At 48.5% G+C, this 12,420-nt stretch overlaps 1 protein-coding gene across 3 annotated transcripts in view; it reads left to right on the top strand.

Annotated features, from left to right (window-relative positions):
* The first annotated feature begins 561 nt into the window (after positions 1–561).
* Positions 562–12,420, top strand: part of NLRP3 (NLR family pyrin domain containing 3) — a 31,339-nt gene continuing 19,480 nt past the window's right edge. The window contains exons 1-5 of one of the 3 annotated variants that reach the window (XM_023216110.2): positions 562–783; positions 2,683–2,920; positions 3,339–3,714; positions 8,097–8,216; positions 8,714–10,463. In XM_023216110.2, coding sequence (XP_023071878.2) covers positions 3,432–3,714; positions 8,097–8,216; positions 8,714–10,463 — 2,153 coding nt within the window. In that variant the 5' untranslated portion in view covers positions 562–783; positions 2,683–2,920; positions 3,339–3,431. Of the gene's footprint in view, positions 784–882; positions 917–2,682; positions 2,921–3,338; positions 3,715–8,096; positions 8,217–8,713; positions 10,464–12,420 lie in introns of those variants that run through there. The other 2 variants (XM_023216112.2, XM_023216109.2) reach the window with 2 other exon arrangements.

The following is a 12,420-nucleotide window of genomic DNA, read 5'->3' as shown; positions in this document are numbered from 1 at the left end:
CAAATGCAGCATAATGAAGGGATCAAGGAGGGAAGAATTCCAAGCAAAGCCACTTGTTCACCCATCCTGAGTCTAGGAGATTTGGAAGATCTAAAGAAGTAGCAGGCGATTATTGTCACCATTTTACAGATATAGGCACAGAGAGACCCAGTCATTTGCTGACATCCCTCCACTGAACTGGGTGCTCATCCTTGTCACTCACCCAGAGGCTGAGCAAGTGCCTCTCACCCACCAAGCTCTGTTGAACTTGTGCCTTTGCCAGGCTGTGATCCTGTGGCTGTCTCTTGGAGCTGCAGAATAGGTCTGTGTGTGTCTCTCCTCAAGCTACTCAAGGTGAGGCTTTGTGTGCATGCCTGGCACATACCAGCCATTCCATAAGTGTCAGAGGAACAGGTGAGTCAATAAGTCAGGGAGTAAAATTTGTGCTTTAAAAGTAGAACATGACGGAGAGAACTTGTACTACCTTCCAGCCACCTTGCTGTGAGAGGGCAGGGCATGGGCTCTGGAGTTTGAAGGCTGGGTCAGGTCATACTCTGGATTCTTTACTCGCTCACATGGCATGTCCTTAGTTTCACTTCCCTCGCTGTCAGTGGAGCTGTTGCAGTGGGCAGTGTCAGAAGCAACATCCGTTTAGCACTGCCAATTCGACCCCCAGCCCCATCTTATACTGGCCTGCCACCCTGCTTCTGTGGGGTGCCTCAGAGGAGAGCAAGGTGAACCCAACTATGGAACTGAGACATGGCTTTGACAACACTGTTGATCCCGTTTGGAAAATCCAGCTGTGTGAGTAACCATTAGTTTCTCTGCCTCTGCTATGATGTAAGTGGGGACCACATCCTTCCTGCCCCTTCTGGGGCTGTGACTGTTATAAATTCATTGCATTTCCTCTCTAGCTGTTCCTGAGGCTGGCATCTGGGTAAGTCCAACTCCGTGGGGCAGGGTAGGCGACAGGACTGGGAGAGCAGCGGGGGAGGTTGTGTTGAGAGGGCAGAACTTGTCTTGGTTAATGCACTAGCAATTTCTTCTAGCTCCAAGTTTGTGCTTCAACAACATTTCTGGAATGTTCTTTTATCATCATTTGGGCTCTACGTGTGCAAGTGCATGTGTGTGTATGTGGTGGGGGAAAGGGGAGAGGACGGGGCAGCAAGCACAGTTTACACCCATGACTTCAGCAGATTTGCCCAGTGTCCCTCCCAGGGGAGAAGATGGATGGGATACATAGAAGGAAACAAACCTCCTTAAAAACCAAAGGGCAGCAGATCTTGTGCTGGTGTTAGGGTGGAAGGAGCACGGAAGAAAGGCAGAATCCTGATGCGGATTGAAGGACTGATGGGGCAGGAGCTGGGAGGATATGCAGAGCTCATAGGGCTGTCTGGAGAACAGTCACCTCAGGATGCACAGGGCTGGGTTTGCGGGGCTCAGGAGGCGAGGAGTAGATAGGCAGGAATGGAGATGGGACGGGAGAGATGAGTCAGTCTGGGGCGTCTTGACATTGAACTGCAGTCACAGAAATTCCAGTTTGGAGAGCTCCACTGTTTTCCAGGTTCTCTCCCTCCCTTGAGTGTTATTTATGGCTTTGGGTTGAGGTGCTTTGCCAAATACAGTATAATCAAGGGATCAAGGAGGGAACAATTCCAAACAAAGCCAGCTTGTTTGTCCAACCAGGCTCTAGGAGATATGGAAGATCTAAAGATACAGCAGGTGATTGCTAGTTTTTGTGGAACTCAAAGTCTAGTTGGGAAGACTATGTTGGTGAATGCTGCAGTGAAATACCTGTGATAAATGCTGGGAAAGTGTGTCTTTTATTCATCTATTTTGTTGTCTTTGTCTGACTGAAACAAGTGATGGAAGACATGGTCTCACAGCTCTGGTCAAAATCCTGGCTCTGTTCCTTCCTAGCTCCAAGCCCCTCGTCAGGCTTCTTAGTCCCCCTAAGACTCAGTTTATGCATCTATAAAATGGGGCTAGGATTAGATGCACGTCATAGAGCTCTGTGCAGGTTAGATGGGGAAATACAGTGAGCGCCTAGCCTGTGGAAAGCTCTAAATTAAGGTGAATTATAATGATAATTGCAGATTTTGCAAGGAGACATTAGATAGATGTATGTTTTTATTTATTTTATTTTATTTTTTGAGACAGAGTTTTGCTCTTAATGCCCAGGCTGGAGTGCAGTGACGTGATCTTGGCTCATCGCAACCTCAGCCTCCCAGATTCAAGCAATTCTCCTGCCTCAGCCTCCCGAGTAGCTGGGATTATAGGTGCCTGGTACCATGCCCAGCTAATTTTTGTATTTTTAGTAGAGACAGGGTTTCTCCCTGTTGGTCAGGCTGGTCTCCAACTCCTGACCTCAGGTGATCCGCCCACGTCGGCGTCCCAAAGTGCTGGGATGACAGGGACGCATGTTTTTATTATTCTCCGTTATGCACTCCCAGCTTCATCTTACTTCAATCCACTGGTTGATAGAAGTGCAGTCAAAGACTGTCCCCTCCTCTGCAAGCTTTTATGTTCTCTCTCCTCTCTCCCTAGCCATGTCCTGCTCTGCTATCAACACAGTTACTCACCTCCTGGCCTTCTCCTTCTATTGTCTCTCATCCCTCTTCCCTCATGAAAACAGAAGCAAAGAGCTAGAGCCTCCAGTTTGGAGGAACTGAGAACATTCTCTTCTGCTTTCTTATTTTATAGATGAGGAAACTGAAGTGGAGGAGTAGTGAAGAGCTTGTCCAACGTTGTAGCCCTGTAATCAACGGGACAACAGTTTTCTTGCTGATGTGTCAAGATGGCATCATGAGCTGGTTGTTCACCGTAAACTGTAATACAATCCTGTTTATGGACGTGTTTACATATTTTTCCCTGCATAGGGAAGCCTTTCTTCCATAGCTCAGAACACACTCCTAGATCGAGCCAACAGGAGAACTTTCTGGTAAGCATTTGGCTGATTTTTTTTTTTTTTTTTTGAGGTGGAGTCTCCCTGTGTCACCCAGGCTGGAGTGCAGTGGCGCGATCTTGGCTCACTGTAACCTCCACTTCCCGGGTTCAATCAGTTGTCGTACCTCAACTTCCTGCGTAGCTGGGATTACAGGCACCCACCACCACACCCAGCTAATTTTTGTATTTTTAGTAGAGACGCAGTTTTGCCATGTTGGTCAGGCTGGTCTTGAACTCCTCAGCTCAGGTGATCTGCCTACCTCAGCCTTCCAAAGTGCTGGGATTACAGGTGTGAGCCACTGTGCCTGGCCCTGGCTAACTTTTCAGAATTAAAGATTATGACTTGTTACAGTCATGTGAACTTTTTTTTTCTGTCTGTTTGCTGAGTTTTTGATAATTTATCTCTCTCAAAGTGGAGACTTTAAAAAAGACTCATCCGTATGCCGTGTTCACTGCCTGGTATCTTAGTGAGGACCGAAGCCTAAGGACCCTGAGAACGGCTGCAGATGAAGATGGAAAGCACCCGCTGCAAGCTGGCCAGGTACCTGGAGGACCTGGAGGATGTGGACTTGAAGAAATTTAAGATGCACTTAGAGGACTATCCTCCTCAGAAGGGCTGCATCTCCCTCCCGAGGGGTCAGACAGAGAAGGCAGATCACGTGGATCTAGCCACGCTAATGATTGACTTCAATGGGGAGGAGAAGGCGTGGGCCATGGCCGTGTGGATCTTTGCTGCCATCAACAGGAGAGACCTTTATGAGAAAGCAAAAAGAGATGAGCCGAAGTGGGGTGAGTAGAAGGAAGACTTTAAAAAAAATTGTGGCGAAGTGCACATCATGTACAATTTTCCACCTTAATTTTTTTTTTTTTTGAGACGGAGTTGCTCTTGTCGCCCAGGCTGGAGTGCAGTGGCGCGATCTTGGCTCACTGCAACCTCCACCTCCCGGGTTCAAGCGATTCTCCTGCCTCAGCCTCCCACGTAGCTGGGACTACAGGCGTTGCGCCTCCACACCCGGCTAATTTTGTATTTTTAATAGAGATGGGGTTTCTCCATGTTGCTCAGGCTGGTCTCAAACTCCCGACCTCAGGTGATCTGCCTGCCTTGGCCTCGCAAAATGTTGGGATTATAGGTGTGAGCCACCGTGCCTGGCCTTAATAATATTTAAATGTACAGTTCAGTAGTGTTAGGTACACTCACATTGTGCAACCAATCTCCAGAACTGTTTTTGTCTTGCAAAACTGAAACTCCTCACCCGTTGGACAGTAACTCCCCCTTGCCTCATTCTCCCAGCCCTGGTAACCACCTTTCTATTTGCCATCTCTGTGAATCTTACTACTCTGGGTACCTCATGTAAGTGGAGAAACATACAGCATGTTTTTCCTTTATGAGTAGTTTATTTCACTCAGCATAATGTCCTCAGGGTTCAACTATGTTGAATCACGTGTCAGAATTCCCTTCCTTTAAACAAGACTGTATAAATACTCCACGGTACGCATATACCAAATTTTGTTTAGTTATCTGTTGATGGACACCTGGATTACTTCTACCTTTTTGTTATTGTTAATGCTGTTATGAGTGTCGGTGCACAAATATCTCTTCAAGACCCTGCTTTGAATTATTTGGGGTGTATACTCAGAAGTGAAATTTCTGAATCATATGGTAATTCTGTTTGATATTTTGAGGAACTGCTCTACTGTTTTAGATACCATCTGTGCCTTTTCCCACCAGTAGCACACAAGGGTTCCAATTTCTTCATATCCTAAGAACACATGTTATTTTTATTTATTTTTCCTTTTTTATAGTAGCCATTCTAATGAGTGTGAGGTGGTATCTCACTGTAGTTTTGATTTCCATTCCCCTAATGATAAGTGATGCTGAGCACCTTTTCATGTGCTTGTTGGCCATTTATAGAGCTTCTTCCGAGAAAGTTCTGTTCAAGTTCTTTTCTCATTTTCAGATCAGATTTGGTTTTTGTTGTTGCCTTGTAGGAGTTCTTTATATATTCTAGATATTAACCCCATGTCAGATATATGATTTACAAATATTTTCTCCCATTCTGTGGGTTGTCTTTTCATTCTGTTAACTGTGTCCTTTGATGCACAGAAGTTAGTATTTTTTTTTTTTTTAATAATTTCTTGGCCGGGCATGGTGGCTCATGCCTGTAATTCCAGCACTTTGTGAGGCTAAGGTGGGTGGATCACCTGAGGTCAGGAGTTCAACACCAGCCTGGCCAACATGGCAAAACCCCATCTCTACTAAAAATACAAAAACAATTAGCCGGGCATGATGGTGGGAGCCTGTAATCCCAGCTACTCAGGAGGCTGGCCTGAGGTAGGAGAATCGCTTGAACCCGAGGAGTGGAGGTTGCAGTGAGCTGAGATTGCACCACTGCACTCCAGCCTGGGCTAAAGAGCAAGACTCCGTTTCAAAAAATAAAAATCTCTTGTATTGTCTTGGTTTCTTCCTCTTTTCCCCTCTCATGGTAGTGCTATGAGAAGGTGGAGGCGAACTGTTTGTTTTCTCTAACTCCTTTAACAAGCCAGTGCAGAGTGTACCTGCCCCCTGGGCACCTGCCATGATTAGTTCCTCTTTATCCGAATCTCAGCAGTGCCTGGACCCGCCTCCAGTCCTCCATCCAGCTCCTCAGATCACATGTTTTGTCCAGTGTCTGCTGTGTGGTCAGTAGGCTCGGGCCTCTGCTTCCTATGGCCCAGAGGGCAGCCTCTCTCCTCGAAGAACCGTGGAGTTTATGGCAGAAGCTATTCCTTTCACCATCACTTTGGAAATTGGAATGTGAAAGAAATTCTCTTAATCCCCATGTACACATTGAGGATAAGGTTCTTTCTTTTGTCTTGTGTTCTAGGCAAAGGCAGGGCTCAGAGAAGGGCAGGGTATTGCAGGATGATGATGTGGAGCCGGTAGTGATGGGAAGGAGGAATAAAAATGAGCCAGTGGATCGGGAGACACATGTTAAGGCAGGGCAGCAGGGTGGGTGTAATGACACTGGGGAAACAGACAGGCGTGTGCAGCCGGGGGAGATCAGAAACCGACTTCCGCAATGACTCTCACCTGCAGTCCCAGCTACTCAGGAGGCTGAGGCGGGAGGATCGCTTGAGCCCAGGAGTTCAAACCCGGCCTGAGCAACATAGTGAGACCTCATCTCTGAATAAATAAATAAAGCAATTCTCATTGCGTCAGTACTTATTTTTTTTTTTTTTTTTGAGACGGAGTCTGGCTCTGTCGCCCAGGCTGGAGTGCAGTGGCCGGATCTCAGCTCACTGCAAGCTCCGCCTCCCGGGTTTACGCCATTCTCCTGCCTCAGCCTCCCGAGTAGCTGGGACTACAGGCGCCCGCCACCTCGCCCGGCTGTCAGTATATATATATATACTCACATACCCAAATGAAAGTGTCATAATCACAACTGTAGAAGTACTTTGCTAAGCAGTTTTTATGAATTTTGTGGCACATTCAAGAACCCCATGAAATAGCCACTGGTTTTATCCCTCCTGCAAGTGAATGAAGTGAACCTGGAAGAGATTCTGACTGGCCCAGGCCTTCTTTCTAGCCATACCCAGAGCTGGGGTAAAAAGCAGAGTGTGTCTTTGATCAAAGCCCAGCTCTTAACCACTATACCATCTTAGCTTCCATGTCTGGATTTTGAGGCAGAGAAGTTATAACTAGGGTCAGAAGTTTGTTTGTTTGTTTCCTGGGGTGGGGTTAGGTTTCAGGTAATAGACTTTGGCTAAGCTACTGTGATAGCTCATACCCAAGTCCCAGTTATTCAGGTGCTGAAGTAGGTGGATCACTTGAGCTCAGGAGTTCCAGGCTGGAGTGAGCTGTGACTGTGCCACTGCCCTCCAGCCTAGGGTACAGAGCAAGAGTCTGTCTCTTAAAAAAAATAAAAATAAAAAGAATAAGGTTTTGGTTTTTGGTTTTGGCTTAGATTGTTTGGATTTTGTTTTGTGACATGGTTACCAATACCTTTCTTTACTTTCAGAATAAGTAGACAGCTGTCAGAGGTCTTTTATGGGCTGGGCACAGTAGCTCATGCCTGTAATCCCAGCACTTCAGGAGGCCAAGGTGGGAGGATTGCTTGAGCCCAAGAATTTGAGACCAGCCTGGGCAACATAGTGAGAACCTGTATCTACAAAAAATGCAAAAATTAATTGGGCGTGGTGGCATGTGTCAGTAGTCTCAGCTGTTCCGAAGGCTGAGGTGGGAGGATCACTTGAGCCCAGGAGGTTGAGGCTGCAGTGAGCCGTGGTTGTGTCACTGTACTCCAGCCTGGGCCATAGAGTGTGGCCCTGTCTCAAAAAAAAAAAAAGAAAAAAAAATCATTTATGTTCCTCATAGATTCCTGCCCACCTGAAGTTATCTGTCTTATATATTTCCCCTAGTGACTAACTCTTGTTTTACCTAACCTGAATTTCTCCTATAGAATGCCTTCTTGGGATGTGCTATCTAGTGACTGTTTGGATTTGTGATTCTCAACACAGATACATGTTGGAATCACCTGGGAGCTTTTAGTATGTAATGGTTCCTGGGCCTCACCTCAGAGGGACTGAAAAAAAGAACCTCTGGGAATGGAGTCCTGGAGTCTGTATTTTTAAAGCTTCCTGGGTGATTCTAAAGTCAGCCAGGATTCCCAACCACCAGATTAGGCATGAAACAGACTGGTCATTCTCACTCTTGAAGAACCAGACATCTAGACTTGACAATAGAAGATGTGTGTGAAATGGATTGCAGGGAACTGGAGTCAGGGAAGGGTGACCTTTCTTAGTCCACGGCTGCGCTGGGGATATAGGAGAGCTTGGAGATGCCTTCAGAATCAGGCTGCCAGGGTCAGGCAAAAGCAAACGAGGGTAAAAGAAACTTAGCCTGCTTCACATGTTTGCTGATTGATTTCCAGGCCTGAGGAAGAGATTCTGAGACTGGGGACAGTGGGGACGCATGCTTGGCAGGTGGACAGCAGAAGTCGTTTTGAGACTAGGAGTGCAGAAATGCTCCCAACTAGACTTTTGACTGAACACCTGTCCTCTGCAACTCAGAGCCGTGTTTTGATTTGGGGGGTGTTTGGGGTCTCTTCTCTCATGCCAAATATTAGGCCAGGTTTCAATTGCATCCTCTGTGATAATAGTTCTGGGTTTTGACACCTTTTTTTCCCTTTTAGGTTCAGATAATGCACGTGTTTCTAATTCCACCGTGATATGCCAGGAAGACAGCATGGAAGAGGAGTGGATGGGTTTACTGGAGTACCTTTCAAGAATCTCTATTTGTAAAAAGAAGAAAGGTAAGCACCTGGGGTGGTGCTTCTAGTTGAGCTTTAAGGCCTGGTTCAGGAGGCTCTGCAAAGCTGAACAGCTGGGTAACTTGGCCACACTATAGGTTCCTGCTCTTTAGGATGCAAAGGCCTGTCTCAGGAAATCCATTGTCAGTTGAAGAAACACATTCATGTTTGTGTGGCTCTTGCAGTCCAAGAGCCAGCAGGGGTGATTAAGCGTTTCAAGTTTGATAAGGCGTGGGATGTAGATTATTTAAAGGAATAAGATTGATTCAAAGAATCTTTGGGCTGGTGGCTACACATACAGACAGGCCTTCTGCTCAACTGTGTATCTGAAAAACTTGACAACAGAGATTCTTGGCAGCTTTCCCACCCAGTGGAGAGAAGCTGCACCTTCCATTTCTCTATTCCAGTTACCACTCGCTTCCGACGACAGGCCCCTGTTGAGAGCGCATCTCAGGTGGATGTGTGTGGCCTTTCCCCCTAACTTCCTGTCTTTGCCGTAGATTACTGTAAGAAGTACAGAAAGTACGTGAGAAGCAGATTCCAGTGCATTGAAGACAGGAATGCCCGTCTGGGTGAAAGTGTGAGCCTCAACAAACGCTACACACGACTGCGCCTCATCAAGGAGCACCGGAGCCAGCAGGAGAGGGAGCATGAGCTTCTGGCCATCGGCAAGACCAAGACGTGCGAGAGCCCCGTGAGTCCCATTAAGATGGAGTTGCTGTTTGACCCCGATGATGAGCACTCTGAGCCTGTGCACACCGTGGTGTTCCAGGGAGCGGCAGGGATTGGGAAAACAATCCTGGCCAGGAAGATTATGTTGGACTGGGCATCGGGAACGCTCTACCAAGACAGGTTTGACTATCTGTTCTATATCCACTGTCGGGAGGTGAGCCTTGTGACACAGAGGAGCCTGGGGGACCTGATCATGAGCTGCTGCCCTGACCCAAACCCACCCATCCGCAAGATCGTGAGCAAGCCCTCCAGAATCCTCTTCCTCATGGATGGCTTTGACGAGCTGCAGGGTGCCTTTGACGAGCACATAGGACCGCTCTGCACTGACTGGCAGAAGGCCGAGCGGGGAGACATTCTCCTGAGCAGCCTCATCAGAAAGAAGCTCCTTCCCGAGGCCTCTCTGCTCATCACCACGAGACCTGTGGCCCTGGAGAAACTACAGCACTTGCTGGACCATCCTCGGCATGTGGAGATCCTGGGTTTCTCTGAGGCCAAAAGGAAAGAATACTTCTTCAAGTACTTCTCTGATGAGGCCCAAGCCAGGGCAGCCTTCAGTCTGATTCAGGAGAATGAGGTCCTCTTCACCATGTGCTTCATCCCCCTGGTCTGCTGGATCGTGTGCACTGGACTGAAACAGCAGATGGAGAGTGGCAAGAGCCTTGCCCAGACATCCAAGACCACCACTGCGGTGTATACCTTCTTCCTTTCCAGTTTGCTGCAGCCCCGGGGAGGGAGCCAGGAGCACCGCCTCTGCGCCCACCTCTGGGGGCTCTGCTCTTTGGCTGCAGATGGAATCTGGAACCAGAAAATCCTATTTGAGGAGTCTGACCTCAGGAATCATGGGCTGCAGAAGGCAGATGTGTCTGCTTTCCTGAGGATGAACCTGTTCCAGAAGGAAGTGGACTGCGAGAAGTTCTACAGCTTCATCCACATGACTTTCCAGGAGTTCTTTGCCGCCATGTACTACCTGCTGGAAGAGGAAAAGGAAGGAGGGACCAACGTTCCAGGGAGTCGTTTGAAGCTTCCCAGCCGAGACGTGACAGTCCTTCTGGAAAACTATGGCAAATTCGAAAAGGGGTATTTGATTTTTGTTGTACGTTTCCTCTTTGGCCTGGTAAACCAGGAGAGGACCTGCTACTTGGAGAAGAAATTAAGTTGCAAGATCTCTCAGCAAATCAGGCTGGAGCTGTTGAAATGGATTGAAGTGAAAGCCAAAGCCAAGAAGATGCAGATCCAGCCCAGCCAGCTGGAATTGTTCTACTGTTTGTACGAGATGCAGGAGGAGGACTTCGTGCAAAGGGCCATGGACTATTTCCCCAAGATTGAGATCAATCTCTCCACCAGAATGGATCACGTGGTTTCTTCCTTTTGCATTGAGAACTGTCATCGGGTGGAGTCACTTTCCCTGGGGTTTCTCCATAACATGCCCAAGGAGGAAGAGGAGGAGGAAAAGGAAGGCCGACACCTTGATACGGTCCAGTGTGTCCTCCCAGGCTCTCGTGCTGCCTGTTCCCACAGGTGAGGAAACTCGGCTTCCAGCTACTTCCTCCTGCTTCCTCGCCAGCTTCTTCTTGGCGCTTGCCTCCTCTCATCTCTTTTCAACTGTCTTCCAAATACAGTTGCCACGGCTACATAATGCCACCATCATCTGTTTTAGACCCCTTGATGGGCAAAGATTGACGTATGGTAGGTGGATAAATGGGATGAGGAAAAAACAATAAAACAAGGAACAAATGTTTGGGAAATGCCAGTTTAGCACAAGGTAGGATTGCCTACAAATGTTTGTCAACTGAAACTGCTTGTAAGCTACTCGGAGCACTAGTGCCTAAGAGTCAGTCAATGTCTGTGGGGCAGAACAATGCCAGAGAGCCTGTGTCCCAGGAGCACAGGGGATAGAGGGCGTCAGAGCGGGAGGCTGGGGGGAGGTTTCTTAGAAACGTGCAATCTAAGCCTGCCTTTAAGGAATGGTGGAACCTGGGTGCATAGAGAAGAAATTAAAGGAATTCTGGCACTGAAGACTGGTGTGAGCCAAGTCATGAATGCAGTCTGAGAAAAAGTGTGTGCAGGTGACAGTGGAGAGACACACAGTGTCCTTGGGAAAAAACACGATGAATGTAAATCAAGGGAAATAGAGCAGAAACGTTGAGACCCTCCGTCGAGGCCCCCGTGTTGCTCTGCACTGGGCTGTGGCCAAAAGCCCGTTTTCGGGGCTGTTCACACACTTGCTGGGTGGTTGGAAGCTAGTGGCCAAGTCTGTGCAATGAAGTGGTTGAGTCACCTGACTCCTGAGTCCCTTCTGGGTTTGTCATTCAGTGCCTCCTGCAGAAGGACCACCCACCGTGGTTGTAGGAAGGTGGCCACCCTGTAGTGATGTGTGAGTTTAACCTGGATAGAAGATACTAGACATGGGGCACAGTTAAGGAAAACAGGAGGCTGGGCCCTTCCACAGGCAACAGTGAGTTTCAGCTTTCTCGATCCCTTGACATTACCACGACCAGGACCACCTTCGTAGTCATGGTTTGACCATGAAGGACTGACTGCCCACGGGACCCAGTGGTGGCGAAGACCCAGGGACCCAGTGGTGGTGAAGACCCAGGTCCTGGTCACAGGGACTTGAGGTCGGGCTGTGGGACTGTCTGGAAACAAAGGCAGATGCCGGGGGGACGGGGTCGCGGGCTCTGACAAGGAAACTTGCAGAGTATCCAAAGCACAAGCGGACGGACCTGCCGACCAGTGGGGCGCGGGTAACCCTGCTCAGCCAGCTTCTGGAGGATGGGCAGTGAGAGAGTGAGAGAAGGCGAGGGCAGCCAGGCTGGGGGTATACAGTGTTTAGACAGAGGGCAGGCGTGGGAAAACAGGGTACGGTTTCAGCAGCAGCAAACGGTTCCAAGTGACTGGAAAAAAGACAGTTGTCTTCATCCATCAGGCTGCCATAGCAAAACACTACAGGCTGGTTGGCTTATAAGTGACAGGAATGTTCACTTTACAGTTCTGGAGGCTGGAAGTCCATGATCCAGGCTCTGGCAGATCTGGTGTTTGGTGAGGGCCTGTTTCCTGGTCAATGGTGCCTTCTCACTGTGTCCTCAATGGTGAAGGGCCAGTGCAGCTCTCCGGAGTCCCTTTCCTAAGGACAGCAGTCCCACTCCTGAGAGCTCCAGCCTCATAACTTAATCACAGCTCAAAGGCCCTGTCTCCTAATACGTCACGTTGAGGGTGAGGATTTCAGCGTATGGATTTTGGGGCACTCAAACATTCAGACCATAGAAATGGGAGAAGAAGAGTAAGACAGAGAGAAAAGTAGGCAGAGCTGCTCATTAAGAGTGAGGTGGAGAGGGCAGGGAGACCTTATGAAGATCACACTCCTGTGAGGAAGGCTTGCACACTCTCAGTGAAGCCCCGGTGGGAGGCTGAGCACCCATCCCTCTAGATGCCTTCCTCTGAGGACAGACTCTGACTGGAGCCCTGGAGGGGGCTC

This window comes from Piliocolobus tephrosceles, chromosome 1, assembly GCF_002776525.5.
Source record: "Piliocolobus tephrosceles isolate RC106 chromosome 1, ASM277652v3, whole genome shotgun sequence".
Taxonomy (NCBI): Eukaryota; Metazoa; Chordata; class Mammalia; order Primates; family Cercopithecidae; genus Piliocolobus; species Piliocolobus tephrosceles.
The sequence above is the reverse complement of the archived record's forward strand: the minus strand, read 5'-3'. Positions and strand labels throughout refer to the sequence as shown.